Raw genomic sequence first — 19,583 nt, 5'->3', positions numbered from 1 at the left:
AGAGACAGTGAACGAGAAGTGAGAAATCACCCTCCAGCAAGGAAGGCCATGCCTCAACGCCCTCTCCTCCATTTTCCTCTGGGAGTTTGGACCCAGTGCACTTTTTCAAGCTGTCAGGTCTCGGACTCAAAACACAGGATTCCACCTGCCTTAACCACAACATCACCCACTGGTCCAAGACTAGTATTTTTTAAAACTCTATTTTAAGTTTCTTTCTTTTATGAGAGAGAGGGGCAAGCACCCTTAACAGTCTTTCAGCCAGTCAGGATCATGAGTGTGTGTACCCTTCACATACAGGTTGACCCAGGAACCAACCTGTGATCTTCCATGTGGCCTCCAGTTGTGCAGAGCACTGTACTACCACTGCACCACAGAAGCTGTAAAATCCTACTTTTAAAAATTCAGAAATCCCCACGGCTTGGTGGTTAAGAAGCTAGATCCCAGCCCCATGGCTTGAAGACACATCGGGCACATGTGCATGCCCCAAATTCCAATAGGATGGAGATATGGAGGAGGATCAATTGCACCATGACCACACCCCTTTTGGAAGGTGCTTTCGGCCTCTCCCTCTCTCTGTTTCTCTGTCTCTCTCTGACGAGTACACATGCCCTCTATAACTTTTTAAAAAAATAATTATTTTATTGGGACCAGCAGTTGGCGTAATGGCTATGTCGCTGGACTCCCACGTAGTCGACCGCGGTTCGAGTCCCGGACCCGGTGGCTTAAACTCACGCCGGGCGCGTGTTCGTGCGTGCCCAAGATCCCGAGAGGAGAATGGAGGAGAAGGGATTGCGGCATGGCCATCCCCCCTGGGGGGTGATTTCCTGCTTTCTATCTCTCTGTCTCTGTCTGTCTGGCGAGCGCACACGCCCTATAGCAAAAACCTCTCCAAAAAAAAAAAATTATTATTTTATTTAACTTCATTTATTTATTTATTTTTGTTTTTATTTGACCAGAGAAAGAGAGAGAAAGTGAGAAAGCAAACTACCAGGACTGGGACTCAAACCACAGTTAGCCACGTGGGAGTCCAGTGCTCTTAATTACCACGCCATCGGCTGGCCCTCTAGTAACTTTTTAAAAAGAATTATTTCTTTAATTTTATTATTAACTCATCTATAAAGTTATGAAATATTTTCCACGTTTTTCTATGCAAAAATGCATCATGACATTCCCAACAACCTAATATTATTATTTAATTTGCTGTAGGATACACATACTCATGTGAGAGACAGAGAGAGAGAGAGACAATGATAAAGTGAGAAAGCAAGCTGCCAGGTTCAGGACTCGAATCACAGTCGGCCATGTGGGAGGCCAGCACCTTAACCACTACGCCACCTGCTGGCCTTCTCTGGCAACTTTTAAAAGAGAAAGAAAGCAAGCAAGCAAGCAAGCAAAGCAAAGCAAAGCAAAGCAAAGCTAATAAAGGTAAATAGTTAGAGTCAAGAATGGCAAGAACTTGTATACTTGAACAGCGTAAGAAATAAAGTGGGCATGTTCAAACATTTCCTAATGTCCGTAAACACAAAAGAGCAATAATCTAGAGGAACAAATGGCTGATCCTCGCTATAAACTATTTATAAAGAAATGATACAAACTCTTGGTTTCCATTTGATAAATGGTTACAACTACACGAATAGGTAGTGTGTTATTTTACACAGACAAAGGGTACAGATGCCACAGTTATGAAAGATATTTAAAGTCAAATAAAATATTTCCAAACTTTTGGTACACATTTAAACCATAAAAATATTAAAGTAACAAAGTCCAATACAACCAGGTATGCTCACTGGCAATGGTAAAACGAAAGATTTTAACCTTTTTGGAGAACAATCTAGCATCATGTATTAAGAGCTACAGAGGAGCCGACAGGTGGCATGGTGGTTAAGGCAGCTGGCTCTCACATGGCCAAGTCTGCAGTTTGAATCCCAGCAGCTCAGAAGACATGCCAGGCACGTGTGTGTGTGCACACTCAAAATCCTGAGAGGAGAATGAGGGACAAAGGACTGCAACATGGCCATCCTCCCTGAGGGGGGTGACTTCTTACTTTCTCTCTCTGTCTCCTCCAGCAAGCACAAACACCCTCTGGCAAAAATTTAAAAAAAAAAAAAGCTAAAGAACTCTTTTTGCCTTCTATGTAACTACTTTTCGGGTAATAAGCCATAAGGAATTAATCCAAATGAACAAAGTAATTTTTACAAATATACTTAATATATAATATATAACATATAAAATATACTTAATATATAATATTATAAATATTATAAAATAGAAAATTATAAATATAAAACAGAAAAACTGAAACACAGGAGTGTACACAGAAGAAGGGCTAATCAAATGGGTATATTACACAGTAATAAGTACAGCTACTACTCAAAGCAGTAAGCAGAATAATCGAAGACAGAAAAGTAGATTAATCTGTAGAATAACCTACCAGAAATGTAGAACTCAAAAAATGAACAAATGATTGTGTTAAGGATGCTCTTTGACAATGCTGAGTTTTGAAAATGTTTAGAATATAGACAGGATATACCATGTACTGGTTTTTTTTTTTTTTCTATCAGGTTAACAAAGAACTTCTGGCTGTGACCAGGGTGTGGACCTTGGGCCAATTGTGAAACTGTTCAGAAGAGATTTGGGGTTAAGGATTGAAGTTCTCCGTCTTGTGACTCCAGACTTTCTTGTGATACGCCTCCCTGTTAAATTTTAATTACACCAGTGTAGAAATCGTCAAGCTAAGATGAGTCATTTTATAACCCTGACTTGAGGGTTATGCTCATCACTGTTACGGCTGCAAAGTGAGCAGTGAAAGCGAGAGAGACATCAGTTCCTTGCAACACTGGCCCGTGGCTGTCAGCAGGGTCGACAACAAGATTCCACCGAGAGAGCAAGTCACACTTAATCGCAAGCACTGGAGAGTTTGTTTGTTTGTTTGTTTGTTGGAGAGGTTTTTGCTATAGGGCGCATGCGCTCGCCTGACAGAGAGAGACATAGAGACAGAAAGCGAGAAATCACTCCCCAGGGGGGATGGCCACGCTGCAATCCCTTCTCCTCCATTCTCCTCTCGGGATCTTGGGCACGCACGCACATGTGCCCAGTGTGAGTGTCAAGCCACCAGGTCTGGGACTCGACTGCGGTCGACTACGTGGGAATCCAGCGACATAGCCATTACACTAACTGCTGGTCCCCCAGCACTGGAGAGTTTTTAAAATATCAGCTGAGATTCTGGGATTCCTTCCATACTCACTGGGCTCTGTCAGAGGAGATGTTACACATGTTTGGGACAGATTCTCCCTTGAGCCCAATTATTCTGGACAATAATAAAGAAACACTATCTCAAGGGTATCGAGAGTGGAAGGGTCTAAGGATGCAGCTATACACATGAGTGACAACCAGCAGTGAAGCACGCACTTACTTTCTTTTTCTTAAAATAATTATTTAACTGTATTCATTCATTCTCTTATTTTCTTTTTTAATTTGACCAGAGAGAAACAGAGAGAGAGAGAGAGAGAAAGTGAGAAAGCAGGCCACCAGGTCTGGGACTTGAACCATGCTCATGTGGGTGGTTAGGGCTCAGCGCCCTAACCACCATGCCACCTGCTGGCCCCAACACACACTTACTTCCCACAGCACATGTGATGTTTGTCCGGCATGCCCAGGCCCAGCACGAGGATACAGTACTTCTGCGCCAAGTACTTCTGTGCTGCCTCTAACTTGCTTAAAACCAATTCCATCTCTTTTTTCTCTACGAGGCCCCTGGGTGGCAAAAGACAATTTAGATTAATTTTGGCAAATGCTTATATTAATTAGTAAAAAGTCAGAATTATTAACTATTTTGAAAGAAATACAGCTTGAGTCAACAGACTGCATTGAGCAATTTTTAAAGAATGATTTTTTATTTAACGTTATTTATTATTATTATTTTCCAGTTTGATCAGAGACAGACAGACAGAGAGAGAGAGAGAGGGAAAGTGAGAAAGCAGGCCACCAGGTCCAGGACTTGAACCGCTGTTGGCCATGTGGGAGTCCAGTGCCTTTAATCACCACCTGCTGGCCCCATTTACCAATTATTTTATTTGAACTATAGCACAGGGAAATTCTCAAAGTCCCTTGATATTTAATCACTGAAATAGCCATCTCAAGTTCACAGTTAATTTTCATGTTTTTATAAATTATTTATACTTTTTGTTATGTACTCTCAATTTTAATCCAAGTCACACTATTTTTTTTTTTTTTTTGAGAGGTTTTTGCTATAGGGCATGTGCACTCACCAGAAAGACAAGAGAGAGACAGAAAGTGGGAAATCACCCCCTGGTGGGGGATGGCTATGCCACAATCCCTTCTCCTCCATTCTGCTCTTGGGATCTTGGGCACACACACTTATGCGCCCAGTGTGAGTTTAAGCCACCAGGTCTGAGACTCGAACCGCGGTCAACTACATGGGAGTCCAGCGACATAGCCATTATGCCAACTGCTGGTCCCAAGTCGCACTAATTTATGTAGCAGAGTTCAATTAACCAATTATCCCTACTGGTTGCCCAGTCAGCTGGCATCCGTTCCCCTGCTGTTTTCATGAAACACTGAAGGAAATTCCTGCCTCCTCAGCTTCCCCTGGGGTCCTAGTTACTACCACGCTTGGAGCTCAACATTCGCCCACTTCAGTGTTTAGCTGTATTGGCTACTGAGGCCTGGAGGACCATTACTCTGAGAACTTTGGCATCTACAAGATTAACATTGCCTCCTTGTGAAAACACAGCCCCAGTTCCAATCGAAGTGCAAATAAACTTTGTGTAAGACAATCTGTTCTTAAGTTACAACATGTCTGGAGCCTAATTTTAAAAGGTTTTGCAGTAATATACAGTAGGAAACAATATTGCTGACAATACATTCCAATATACTGCTATTGAAAAGTGAAACATCGTTAGGCACCAAATGAACCGCACTCACCGCACTTGGGAACCGGGACAAGCTTCCCTGCTGACTACAGGAAGATGTGTTGTGAGGGGAGGAGGGTGAGGGGAAGGGTAATACAAAAGAGCACTTCAAAAAATTCATGGCAAAATGAAACGAAGGTTTATTTTGGTGCAAAAATTTTTTTGAAATCCAAACTTTTGGTTTTTCATAATGTATACTTTCCATGAACTAGTTGAAGGCCCCCACCCTCCAAAGATATTTCAAAAACACAAATCATTATCACATGATGAAAAGGCTTGTGAGTTTTGAAATAAAGTGGTCAAATATCATATAACCCAATTTAACAGAGAAGCAGGGTAACAGGGAAGCAGGGTAAACCTGCCTCCCTGTTTCTGCCTTCTGTCTGTAGCCCATACTCCCACCCCCACCCCACCCCCGGCCTCCCTTCACTCTACTTTGCCAGACCTGCCAGTAGCTAATATTCTTCTTTTGCTCTAGGAAACCAAACCAAACCAAACAGCAATAATCAAGAAATGCCTCGAAACATTTAGACCCACAATCCTCAACTTTTTTTGTTTTTGTTTTATTTTTGTTTTTTATTTTAACAGAGAGATTTTTGCTATAGGGCACATGCGCTCGCCAGAGAGGCAGAGACAGAAAGCGAGAAACTACCCCCTAGGGGGGATGGCCATGCAGCAATCCCTTCTCCTCCATTCTTCTCTTGGTATTTTAGGCATGGACTGCCACGCACCCTGTGCGAGGTTTAAACCGCTGAGTCCGGGACTCAAATGGCCAACTACATAGGAGTCCAGTGACATAACCATTATGCCATCTGCTTGTCCCCCAAGGTTTTTTGTTTTTAATGTATTTTTAAAATAATAATTTATTTATTTAATTCTATTTGTTATTATTTTTTAATTTGATCAGAGAAAGACAGAGAGAGAGAGAGAAAGCAGGCCACCAGTCTGGGACTTGAACTGTGGTCAGCTAGTACTGGGAATCCAGTGCCTTTAACCACCACGCCATACACTGGCCCCTGGTTCCTCAAGTTTTAATAAATGTATGAGTTAAACAGAGTCAGTTGAAGTGCTTGCTATAAGTACAAATTTCTGGGGACCAGTAGATGGCATAATGGTTAAGTCACTGGACTCACACGTAGTCAAGCGCGGTTTGAGTAGGGAATCCAGTGGCTTCAAACTCACACCGGGCGCATGTGTACATGTGCACATGTGTATATGTGTGCATGTGCATGTATGTCCAAGATCCTGAGAAAAGAATGGAAGAAAAGGGATAGCTGCATGGCTATTGCCCCCAGGAGGTGATTTCTTGCTTTCTGTCTCTGTCTTTCCGGTGAGCGCATGCACCCTATAGCAAAAATCTCTTCAAAAAAATAAAGTACAAATTTCTGATACAACCTCATCTCCAAGATTCTGACTCAGAAGGTCTGGGCAAAACCCAGGAAATTTGAAACACTCACCCCAAGTGATTCTGAGGCACTGGTTCTTAGAAATGTATAGAAAAGACTTATGTGTTGGGGACCAGCAGGTGGCATGGTGGTTAAGACGCTGGACACTCCCACATGGCCAACCACAGCTCAAGTCCCAGACCTGGTGGCTTGCTTTCTCACTTTCTCTCTCTGTCTCTGTGTCTCTCTCTGGTCAAATTAAAATAAATGGATGAATAAATAAAATTAAATTATTCTAAAAAAAAAAGGACTTATGTGTTGAAGTAGAAAAAAAGTAAAAAGCTAGGGAAAAAATAGCCAACAGAAACAAACTTAGATAATAAATTCAGACTGGTCTGCCTACTTTAAAGTTCTGTGTCTGAAAACTAATCCTCATAAAATCTTTCTCTGTTTACACTTTGTTTTGTAACAATTCCTTAAAGATACTCCTTAAACACTAATCCAGTTACTGACTTATGTGAATTAATAAGCATAGTCTTTAAAATGCACATGATGATGCTACAAAATTGTGTATTTATACATTGCTGGTAACAGAAAATTGGCATACTCCTTTGAGAAAGACATTTGAAAATAATTTCATGAGCCACAGAAATAATAATAAATTTTGATCTAATAATCTCTTTTATAGAAGAAATAAATAAAACTTTTTAAAGTATTTTTAATCTATTGGACCGGCTTTTAAAATTATGATACCAGATTTAAAATAGGGTATAAAGGGGTCAGCAGGTGGCATGGTGGTTAAGGCACTGGACTCCCACATGGCTGACCATAGTTCAAGGCCCTAACCCTGTGGCTTGAAACTCATGCTGGGTATGTGTGCCTGCACGCCCAAAATCCTGAGAGGAGAATAGAGCAGAAGGGATTGCAGCATGGCCTCCACCCTCTGGGGTGATTTCTCACTTGCCCTTTCTCTGCCTCTCTCCAGCAAACGCATATGCCCTATGGCAAAAACTACCAAAAAGAAAGAAAGAAAGAAAGAAAGAAAGAAAGAAAGAAAGAAAGAAAGAAAGAAAGAAAGAAAGAAAGGAAAGAAAGAAAGAAAGAAAGAAAGAAAGAAAGAAAGAAAAAAAAGCGTGTACATTACTATATTATGGTTTGCCCCTTTATAAATCAAATATACATGAGGAAAGAAGACACAAACTTTGCTTCTCAATAAAAAATTCTCCGATTTACTTGAATTTTATTTTTCTTTACAAAACCCAAACTCATTCATTGGGTCTTGTTTATCTACACAGCAGCTTAGGAAACAATTCAGCAATTTTGTTGTTTTTGAGATTATCGTTTTCTTCAAGTGTCAGCATTTGAAAATAGCATTCTTAACATTTTACACACTTTCATGAGGGGGTGCTACCTTCTTAAAGAATTCTTTCCATTTGCATTCATTTATGCAATTTCAGGAGGAATATTGAACATCTGAGTCCTAGCTAATATTAATAAACTAAAAATGGCAGAGGTTTAAAAAAAACAGAGAGAGAGATAAAAGGAGTAGTAATCCAGTCAGGAACTCCTTAAGGTTTTGACATGAACCTAACATGTTAGTGAGTTCCCATGGGATTTAACCCAGGCATCAAAAGCTGTACCCTTAACCAATACATTACACTGCTTCTTAATAGGTGAGTCAATTCACATACGCTGGCTTAATGAAAAGTTATGTCACCATTAAAAATGATAATTACAGGGCCAGCTGGTAGTATGGTAGTCAAGGTGGCTGGATCCCACGTGGCTGACTGTACAGTTCAAGTCCCAGACCCAGTGACTTGAAAAACAGTCCAGACATGTGTGCATGTGTGCCTAAAATCCTGAAAGGAGAAACAAAAGAGAAAAAATTACAGTATGAACATCCCCTATGGGAGGCTGGGAGATGGGGAGTGTTTTCTCATTTTCCTTCTCTCTCTCTCTCTTTCTCTCTCTCCAGTGAGCACACCTGCCCTCCAGCAAATTAAAAAAAAAAAAAAAAAACTATAATGCTGCTTATGGTAATAACTTGAAAAATGCTTATGGTATGATGTTTAAAAGCTCACAGCTAATTGTACCTTTGTTCAGGAGTTATAAACGCTAATTATGAAAGGGTAAAATCTGGGAAAGAGGGCACAGTTGACTGGTGGGGAGCGCTGGGTTTGTTGCACAGCAGTTAAGGCACAGGCTTTGGAGTTAGACAGACCTGGTTCTAATTCCAGCTCCAACACGCGCTATGTATGTAGGTCATCTCCAACTAATTATTTAACCTCTCTGAGCCTTCATTTCTTCATCTGTAAAATGGGAATAAGGCTGCTGCTTCTGGAATTAGAGCTCGTACTCATCTAAAATCATCTAAGAACATCTTTGACATCCTGTTCAACCCTTTTTGTTCTCGTCTCACAATTGCAGGTATTCCTGCAAGTATCAAGCACTGGGTTAAGAGAATATACATCGTCTATCTCACTCTTTTTCAACTGTCAGAGGGTGGGTGTGGTCACGGGCATGGGGAGGGGTGAGAGTAGGGGAAGCACCCCCTAGTAGGAGGTAGTCACACTGCAAGACCTTCTCCATTTCTCTATCATGTTGGGACCTGGGGCATCCATGCAGGTGCCAGCATGTTTTTCAAACCTCCAGGGTCGAGATTCAGTCTGCAGTTGGCCACGTGAAATCTGGCTCCTGCAATCTCTCTGCCAGCCCTATGGAATTTTGCACATTAACATTGTGAATTACTCTCCCTCTGTTACAGCTTACTAATTAGTCTGAAATCAGTTTTTCTTTGCCTGGGTAAATACCTCAATACAATCTATATTTAATACTATTGTTATAATACTATTATAATACATATATCAACTTATTATAATAGAACTGGAAAGCTTTAAATGAAAAGTTATGACCTTTAGAACCATGTCATATTATCTATAGTTTTATTTTCTTAGTTTTTTTAAAATTATTTATTTGTTATAATTTTCAAGTTGCTAGGTCTGGGAGTTGAACCACAGTCAGCCATGTGGGAATCCAGCACCTTAACCACCACGCCAACTGCTGGCTCCCAGAATCTATAGTTTTAGAGCTTACACTAGTTTGGCTTAGGTCACTCTGTAATTGATTCCTTCTAAGAAACAGTTTATTTTATACCACTGTGTTCTATTAAGTTTTAATGCATCTTTTTTTTTTTTTTTTTTTGGAGAGGTTTTTGCAATAGGGTACATGCGCTCGCCCAGAAAGACAGAGAAAAACAGAGAGACAGAAAGTGAGAAATCATCCCCCAGGGGGGATGGCCATGCTGCAATCCCGTCTCTTCCATTCTTCTCTTGGGATCTTGGGCATGCACGCACACGTGCCCAGTGTGAGTTTAAGCCACCAGGTCCAGGACTCGAACCGTGGTCAACTGCATGGGAGTCGAGCGACATAGGCATTAAGCCAACTGCTGGTCCCAGTTTTAATGCATCTTTAAAATAACCAGAAATCTTCCTGTTCTGTTGCCTATTCCTATACATTAATAAGTAAAACAGATTTCTTTGCTAGATTAGCAATAAGCCTCCGAATTAGAAGATAAAATACCATACGAAATAGAATAAGCTGAAGTGCCGCCTTAGTCTAATTACTCGGGAATAATAAGAATCCTCAAACCTTGCAAGCCTACAGCTGGCTTTAGCCCTTTTGCTTGCTACCATAGAAACAGTTCCTTCTTTGATTGCCCTGCTGTGAAATCCAGCCCTGGTGTAGCTGGCTATGATAGCTTAATAAGAGCAGCGATATTTGAATTATTTGGTTCTTTACAAAACTGCCACTTAGACACATTTATCTATCCATCAAATGTTTTTTTATTTTATTGCTTAACTGTCTAGAAGGGTTTTTCATTTTGAAAACATTCCACACAACAAGATTGTACTCAGCATTGTACCAGCTAAATATTGGGCTGGTTCCATACATGCTGGGGAGGAAAGCCTGGGCACTTAGAAAGTTCCAGGCTCCTGAAAGGTCACCGTGTCTGAGAGGCATTGTTCTGCTCTGGTCTCTGACTTCCAGATTCTTGCCTGGGGTGTACAGCTCTGAGCTACCTATGCCCAGAGCAGTTAACATTCTTTTCTAAATGGCCTAAGAAAACATCCTCCCCATCCCCCCAACGCCCCCCTCCCGTGATGTGAATATATCATTTTGGCCAAATCTGTTAGTTTTTTTTCTCTTCAGAGAGATTTCTGCTACAGGGCATGTGCACTCAACAGAGAGACAGAGAGACAGAGAGAAATAATCCCTGGAGTAGGGGGTGGGGGAAGCCAGCTGCAATCCCTTCTCCTCCACTCTCCTCTTGGGATTTTGGGCATGTACGCACATGCACTCAGCATGCATTTCAAGTCGCCAGTCTGGAACTCAAACCCCGGTCAATTACGTGGGAGTCCAGCAACATAACCATTACGCCATCTGCTGGTCACCAAACCTGTTAATGTTGTTAATTCTTAGCTTTTTTTATTAGATGCTTACAAACCCTTTAGCAGAACTTTACAAGCATAAAAAGCACACAATGTCTACATCCGTACTGTTCAATAGGGTAGTCACTCGTCGCATGCGGCTACTGAGTACTTAAATGTGACAAGTCCAAACTGACCGTGTGGCAAGTATACAATAAGACCCCAGATTATTTTTTTTTTTTGGAGAGGTTTTCGCTATAGGGCACGTGCGCTCACCAGACAGAGAGAGACATAGAGACAGAAAGCGAGAAATCACCCCCCAGGGGGATGGTCACGCCGCAATCCCTTCTCCATTCTCCTCCCGGGATCTTGGGCATGCATGCACGCGCGCCCGGGGTGAGTTTTAAGCCACCGGGTCCGGGATGCAAACCGCGGTTGACTACGTGGGAGTCCAGCGACATAGCCATTGCTGGTTCCCAACCCCAGATTATTTTTTAAAGAATTACTTTGTTTAACTTTATTTATTTATTTGTTTGGCTTTTTAAAATTTGACCAGAGGGACAGAGTGAGAGAGAGAAAGGGAAGGAAGGTGAGAAAGCACGCTGCCAGGTCCAGGACTTGAACGGCGGTTGGCCATGTGGGGAGTCTAGCACCCTCAACCAACATGGCATCTGCTGGCCCCAAGACACCAGATTTTAAAGATTTACTATAAAAAAGTAACATATCTTATTAGTGACTTCCTAATACTGACTACATATTGCAGTGATATTTCTGAGTCGTTGGGTTAAATAAACTACACTATTAAAATTAATTTCAGACCAGCAAAGTGGCATGGTGGTTAAGGTGGCTGGATCCCACATGACTGACAGCAGTTCAAGTCTGGACCCAACAGCTTGAAAATCATCCTGGGCATGTGCACACAAATGCTCCAAATTCTGCCTGAGGGCAGAACGGAGGAGAAGGGATTGTGGCACAGCCTACCCCGCTAGGGAGTGATTTCTCATTTTTCCTCTCTTTTTCTCCAATAAATGCACACACCCTGTAGCAAACATTAAAAACATTAACTGCACCTATATCTTTTTATATTTTAAAGATATGATTACTAGAAAATTTGCAATTATATATGTGACTTTCAGTATATCTCATTGAGCACTGCTTGTCTATATTAATCTATTTTGTCTTCAGAATACTCACATGAATTATTCAGTAAGCTTTAAAACCTGACAAACTAGGACCAGCAGTATGACGTAATGGCTATGTCGCTGGACTCCCATGTAGTCCACTGCAGTTCTAGTCCCAGACCCGGTGGCTTAAACTCACGCCAGGTGCATGTGTGTGCATGCCCAAGATCCCGAGAGGAGAATGGAGGAGAAGGGACTGTGGTGTGGCCATCCCCCTGAGGGGTGATTTCTCACTTTCTGTCTCTCTCTCTCTCTCTCTGTCTTTCTAGAGAGCGCATGGGCCCTAGTGAAAAGCCTTCCAAAAAAAAAAAAAAAAACCTGACAAATTTCCTACATCAATCTCGTCCTACATCAATTTCTTAATATACCCCAGAGATTTAAAAATCCCCATCACCTTCTTCCATTAGACAAACACTGGTTTTAATACCAGCAGTGATAAAACTCTAAAGCACTCTACAGAAATCTTACTTACACCATATAGCTTTTGGGTTTCTTTTCCAGTGAGTTTTTTTCCAAGTAATGAGATAAATAGTACAATAATGCCATGAGGAAACGGTCAAGATTCTTATTCCTATTGGAAAGTTGGAGAGAAAAAAGAAAGAAATCAACACTAACCTATTTCAAATATGTTTTCTTGTTAAAAATATATGGGCACACAGTGAAAGTATGTAAAATAAATAAATTAATAAAAAATTTTAATATGTGGGCACAGAAAATGAGAATAAGTAGAAATACATGTTATCATGCGTATCACACAGCTAATTTATCATTTTACAATTCCATCTCTTGGACCAGTGAGAGACATGGTGTTTTTTGTTTTTATTTTGTTTTGTTTTGTTTTGTTTGAGAGGTTTTTGCTATAGGATGTGTACACTCGCCAGAAAGACAGAGACAGAGAGAGAGAGAGAGACAGAAAGCAAGAAATCACCCCCCAGGGGGGACACGTGACTTTTAAGCCAGCGAGTCTGGAACTTGAACCATGGTTGACTACATGGGAGTCCAGCGACATAGCCATTAAGCCAACTGGTGGTCCTGAGACATGGTGTTTAAAGTACTGGATTCCAGATGGTCACCTCTGCGGTTCAACTCCTGGATCCTGCCACCCGAAAAAAATGCTGGGCACATGTCGTGCATGCCCAGAACCCCGAGAAGAGAATGGAGAAGGAACTGTAACGTGATCATCCCTCCTGAGGGGTGATTTCTCACTTTCCCTTTGGTCTCTGTTTCTCTCTAGAAAACACACATGCCCTGTGGCAAAAAAAAAAAAAAAAATCTTAAAAACAATTAGAAAAAATATTTCTATTATATAGAAGTTTCTTATGTTAATGACATAAGAATTTTTTTTTGCAAATAATATTTGGGAAGCAGTCACTTAAAATTCTTACAGTTGTTCATATGAGTTAGCTTTAGATTTTAAAAGGTTGTTCTTATACATTTCCACTGTTTAACAATGTACCTAAATGTATCAAGGAAAATGTTCTTTCCTCCCACCCCTTTGTCAACATCTACTCCCAGGCAGGAGCCAGCATTAAGAAATTGGTATGGAGTTGACCCTGCAGCACCGCAGTTGGATGACACACAGAGGAAGCTGAATCCCACAAGGCCAGTCTGGTATTCTTCCATTGCAGAGGATAACAGAAACAGGGACAGAGACAGATGCCTCCAGCAGTCTTAATGCCATGGTCCTATCTCCCAGCCTCAGTCAGTCAGGGACCTTGGGCTGTGCACTTGGCACCCAGCTGTCACTGAGCACCTACAAGGACAGATGCCATGTGCAGCACTGCCACACGTGGCCATATACAACAGACACTGTTACTTCTCATTGTGGTAGCTGAGGACACTAGGCTTAGAAAGGTCAAGAGGGCATGGTGGTGCTTGCCCTGTGGCGAAAATCAACAGAGGCTGGAGGACTGTGGCATGGAATCAATCCATCCATCTCTCTCTCTCTCTCATGATTTTTAGGACCACCAGATGGCATAATGGTTATGTCACTAGACTCCCAAGTAGTTGACCGTGGTTTGAGTCCCAGACCCAGCAGCTTGAAACTCACACTAGACGCATGCTCATGCATGCCCAAAATCCCAAGAGGAGACTGGAGGAGAAGAGACTGTGGTGTGGCCACCCCCGAGGGGTGATTTCTTGCTTTCTGTCTCTTTGTCTCTACGGCGAGAGCACGTGCCCTATACCAAAACTCTCTCTTAAAAAAAAAAAAAGGAAAAAGAAAGAAAGAAAGAAAGAAAGAAAGAAAGGTAAAAAAAAAAAACCAAAAAACCTCACACATCACACATCCAGCACTTGTTGGGGCTGCCAAACACAACTAGTGGAGAAAACTGACCTCAGTAAATGTGTATATTTCTCCCTGCCGTATAAACACAGTGCACCCACATGGGGCTCTGACGACACACTCTCCATACTCCTCGCCCTGGGACTTTATCTGGGGTTCCCCTGACTCTGGCTTCCTCTCCCAGATCCCTGGGTCTCAGTCTCTGAGATTGGGTCCTGACAAGACGGTGTGCATAAAGTCAGCCTCATGCTCTTTCTCTAAAAGTCAGATTCATCATCACTTATCACATGGAATTACTGCAAAATAAAAGGCAAAAGACCTAAAATGCCTCCCAAGCATTACATACCTCATAAATGTTGTAAAAGAACAGATCCGCTGCATCTCGGTGTCTTGTAGCAAAAGCAAAGCAACAACTGAAAGGAGAGAAAAGGGACCATTAAAAGAGGGACAAAACTGAAAGAGGGAACTGCCTCAGAGGTTCACTATCAGCCAGCGCAAGTTAAGGATGAGGAAAGTTACTCACACTTAGCATCATCCAGTGTAACGCTGCCCTGCTGGCCTCGTTTCTCTAAGGCTTTAGGTGACTTATCTTCTCTTGCAGCAAACCTTTTATCAGTCAACCTGTTTTGGAATAGGACAGTCTCTGTAGTTACTTTACTTTATTTTTTTAATTTGCCAGAGGGCACGTGTGCTCACCAGAGAGAAAAACAGAGAGAAGAGGAGAGGGAGAAAGCACACTTATGAAGTGTAGAAATACTGCAATCCCTACTCCTGCATTTCTCCATCTCGCAGGGACTTGGGGCATGCACCCACATGCAACCAGCGTGTTTCTCAGGCCTCCAAGTGCAGGACTTACACTGCACAGTTGACCATGTAGGATCTGGCTTTCTCAATCACTAGGCAATAAGGTCAGCCTATGGTAGTGTTTTTAAAGCATTTTTAGAAGATTTTGCTATAGGATACATGTGCTCGCCAGAGAGAGGGAGAGAGAGAGAGAGAGAGAAAGTGAGAAATCACTCCTCCCAGGAGGGATGGCCATGCAGCAGTCCCTTCTCCTCCAGTCTCCTCTCAGGATTTTGGGCACACACACGCACACATACCCAGCATGAGTTTCAAGCCTCCAGGTCCAGGACTTGAACTGCAGTTGGCCATGTGGGAGTCCAGCAACATAACCGTTATGTCATCTGCTGGTCTCTAAAAGCTTTTTAAATGTACCATCTGCAAGGCTGACCCATGTGGGAAGATTCTGGGGTCATGTTTGAAGACCTCCCTTAGAATGCAAGGCAGGTAAGTAAGTGTCCAGTATGTAGGGCTGGTCATAGCTAGGGGTGAATCATGCCATCAAGACCCTGCTAGGAGTGCTGTCTCCCCACCTTCACCCCCTATTTATGAAAGAGACAGGCAGAATTTTAACTAAGTGTTTCAGTTATATGTTGTGATCTACACCGAAGTGCATGAAGCATTTCCCATAAACTAACGAGAGCCTGAGCAGCATGTATGAGTTCTGTTAAACATAGGATCATGTCAGAAGGTATTTTATTAAACATTATCATTTCTATGCTAGAGACAGGAGAAGGGCACACTGCCTGATATAAATACAGGGCTGGCCCCATAGCCTAGTGGTTGAGAGAGCTAGATTCCCACATGGTCAACTCCAGTTTGAATCCTGGCTTTGGCAGCTTGAAAAACAGGCAGGAAATATGTGTGTGTGCCCCAAATCCTGACAGGATTGAGAAATGGACGAGAAGGGACTGTAGCTGACCATGTTCTACCAGAGGGTGCTTTCTCCTTCTCCCTCTCTCTCTCTGGCACGTGTGTGCACCCCCTGGCAATTACAAAACAAACAACAAACAAAACACATAAATACAAATGTCATCTAAAATAGATCACTTAAATCTTCTATCTCTAGCGCAGTTAGCATTTTCAGATCTTTAAGAAAAACTATAAAACACTGAAAACATGTCAACAGCCAAGTTATCACAGGGATATATTTATAGGGACTATTACACCTCCCACCAGAATTCTCAAATGGTGCACATTCTCTCCTCAGTGGGTATTTGCATTTCAACCTAGGAAATGGTATTATCTTAGGAGCTCATAAAGGCATAAGCCCTTACGCTGAAGGGTGCTATCAGCACACGGGCATGGTTGAGAAATAAAGCTACCTTTCTGAGGTTGAAACATCAGCTTCGGCAAAGTGAACAGCTCTGCCTTTTTTCCCTTTCTCCTTGAGTTCTACTGCAGGTGCAAAACTGCAACAGAAATGAGATCATTAGACACTTTAACCTTTTCCCAGGGAAAAACTAAACCAATCATGACCAGAGCTCATGTAACCTTAGGACTAGCAGACATGAGCAGAGGCTGCGGGGAATTTGAGGCACAGTATTCAACTCATGTATTGACACAAGAAGTGATTATCTAGAAAGAGATTAAAAACCCTAAACTTTACATTCAGCCTCTAACCATTAGCAGCCTCTAGAATACCATTCCATACAAACAGTTCTATCTGAAAATTTTGTAATAACGTTATCAGAAACAGAAAGCTCTTGACAAATTTGGAAGGATTTTAAAAATGTACTGGCTTCTTTTTATGTGCAAAGTGCAATATCACTTAATCCTCATGGCAACTTTATGAGGAAAATGTTACTATTATCACCACTTTGACATATGAGAAAAGGCTCAGAGATTAAATATTGCACCAGTCCCGTGGCCTAGTGGTTAAGGGAATGGTTCCCATATGGCTGACTGGAAATCCTGGCTCCTGTAGTCTTAAAAAAACACACAGTATGTATGCATGTGTGCCCCAAATCCTAGTAGGATAATGTAACAGAGGCTAAGGGATTGTAGTGTGACCACACATCCCTACAGGATACTTTCTCCCTCTCCTTTCTCTCTGGTAAGCACATGGGTCTTTTTTTTTTTTTTTTTTGGAGAGGTTTTAGCCATAGGGCACATGAGCTTACCAGACAGACAGAGAGAGACAAACAGAAAGCAAGAAATCACCCCCCAGGGGGGATGGCCACGCCACAATCCCTTCTCCTCTATTCTCTTCTTGGGATCTTAGGCACGCAGGCACACGCGCCTGGCGTGAGCTTTAAGCCATTGGGTCCAGGACTCAAACCGTGGTCTACTATACAGGAGTCCAGCAACACAGCCATTAAGCTAACTGCTGGTCCCCAAGCACATGGGTCTTTGGACAATTAAAAAAGAAAGACGAAGGGCCAGCAGTTGGTGTGAGGTTAAGGTGGTTGGAACCCATATAGCTGTGTAGTTTGACGATGTCTAAGCTTTTCGATCTTTTCTGGGCTTCTCTTATGATTGCTCTTTAAGGACTGGGTATTTATAGGAGGGTAAGCTAAAATACTGGGGGATGGGGTAGGCACACACACACACACACACGCACACACAAATATACCAAATGTTGATGGTGGCTACTTCCAAAGAGGATTAGGGGGATGTGATGGGGCAGAGAGGTGAGGTGGTGAAGAAATTTGCCTTCCACATCTATTCATGTCTGCATTTGAATTTTCTGTAACAAGAATGTATTGCTTTATTACCTACACAGCTAAAACCGAAAGCTGACAGAGATATATAGGAAGCCATATTACATGATCCATACCTTCTATTGACAGACCATTTAGATACCTTTAACAAAATACTCAGATCGCTCAATGTTGACATTTTCTGTTAGCTCTTTGGAGCTTGTTTTGCATGTTAGATGACTAATGTGCAGATTATTACCTCCTCGCCTTAATATCACCATCTAATCAAGAACACAATGTTGTTTTCAAGTTTTTCCTTGGACCATGACAGTGTTTTGGCAACCTACAAGCCATTAGCCCTTATTTTCCTACCAGGCTAGAGAAATCTTTGGTCCTCTGCTCTTCTCAAGGTTTCTCTTCTCTAGATGAGAGAACATAGAAATGCCAATCTAAGTCAACTGCAACAAAACAAAATTGTGGGGGGCCGGCAGGTGGAGTGATGGTTAAGGCACTGGACTCCCACATTGGTCAATTGTGATTTGAGGCCTAGACGTGGCAGCTTGCTCTCTCGCTCTCTCTCTCTCCCCCTCTGGTGAGCATATGTATTCTGTAACAAATTAAAAATTAATAATGATAAATAAAATTAAAATAATAATTTTTTTAAAAAAATTGTGTCCCATTCTTTTCTCAGTTCCATACTTATAACTGAAAATTTATTGTTAGTTTGTCCGAGATGTCTTGAGATGAGAAAGCCTTAAAATAAGGAATTTGTGGGACCAGCAGTTAGCGTAATGGCTATGTCGCTGGATTCCCATGTAGTCGACCACGGTTCGAGTCCCGGATCCAGTGGCTTAAACTCATGCCAGGCGTGTGTGCGCGTGGCCCAAGATCCCAAGAGGAGAATGGAGAAGGGACTGTGGTGTGGCCATCCCCCCCCGGAGAGTGATTTCTCTCTTTCTGTCTCTCTGTCTCTCTCTGTCTGTCTGGCGAGCGCATGCACCCTATAGTAAAAACCTCTCCAAAACATAATAATAATAATAATAAGGAATTTGAAAGAATAAATGTGGGATTATATTGTAGATCAGGTCTATGAATGAAGTCAAATAAACTGGAAATTACAAATTCATAGAATGTGGAGGCTAGCAAATTAACCTACATGTTTAATGCGATTCCAATCAAAATACCAGAGATATTCTTCACAGATCTAGAAAAGACAATCATAGAATTTATCTGGAATCATGAAAGACCTCATATTGCCAAAGCAATCCTGTGCAAGAGTGGACTGAGAGGCATATCCCTGATCCCAAAATATACTATAAAGCTGTGATCATTAAAACAGCATGGTATTGGCACAAAAAACAGACAGGTGGACCAATGGAATAGAATAGAGACCCCAGGAATAACCCCCAAAGCTTACAGCCAACTGATTTTTGACAAAGGATACCAGTCAATACAGTGGGAAAAGGAAAACCTCTTTAGTAAATGGTGCTGGAAAAACTGGGTATCCACCTGCAGAAAGATGGAACTGGACCCCCATTTTTTACCATTAACAAAAGTCAACTCAAAATGGATCAAAGATCTGAACCTAAGATCTCAAACTATAAAACTACTAGTGGAAAATGCTAGGGAAACTCTGGGAGATATTGGAGTGGGCAAAGACTTCTTAAATAAGACTCCCAAAGCACAGGCAATAATCCCTAAAATAGACAAGTGGGAATATATTAGACTAAGAAGTTTCTGCACAGCAAAGGACACAGTAACAAGTATGAATCGACAACTCTCTGAATGGAAGAATATTGTTGTAAAATACACCTCAGACAAGGGACTGATAACCAGAATACACAGGGAACTCAAGTGCCTTATGCAAAAAAAAAAAAAAAAAAAAAAAAAAAA

General features: G+C 41.8%; 1 protein-coding gene across 3 annotated transcripts in view; it reads right to left on the bottom strand.

Moving 5' to 3' along the window:
• PPP1R36 (protein phosphatase 1 regulatory subunit 36) overlaps nt 1-19,583 on the bottom strand; it is a 42,243-nt gene that overhangs the window by 9,308 nt on the left and 13,352 nt on the right. Inside the window, exons 2-6 of one of the 3 annotated variants that reach the window (XM_027768221.1) lie at nt 16,374-16,460; nt 14,732-14,829; nt 14,555-14,621; nt 12,397-12,495; nt 3,619-3,753 (exon numbers count right to left, since the gene is read on the bottom strand). In XM_027768221.1, the coding sequence (XP_027624022.1) occupies nt 3,619-3,753; nt 12,397-12,495; nt 14,555-14,621; nt 14,732-14,829; nt 16,374-16,460 (486 nt within the window). The remainder of the gene's footprint in view (nt 1-3,618; nt 3,754-12,396; nt 12,496-14,554; nt 14,622-14,731; nt 14,830-16,373; nt 16,461-19,583) is intronic. The other 2 variants (XM_027768224.1, XM_027768222.1) reach the window with 2 other exon arrangements.

This window comes from Tupaia chinensis, unplaced genomic scaffold (assembly GCF_000334495.1).
Source record: "Tupaia chinensis unplaced genomic scaffold, TupChi_1.0 Scaffold000075_1, whole genome shotgun sequence".
In the NCBI taxonomy this organism is placed as follows: domain Eukaryota; kingdom Metazoa; phylum Chordata; class Mammalia; order Scandentia; family Tupaiidae; genus Tupaia; species Tupaia belangeri.
This window is presented reverse-complemented; position numbering and strand designations above follow the sequence as displayed.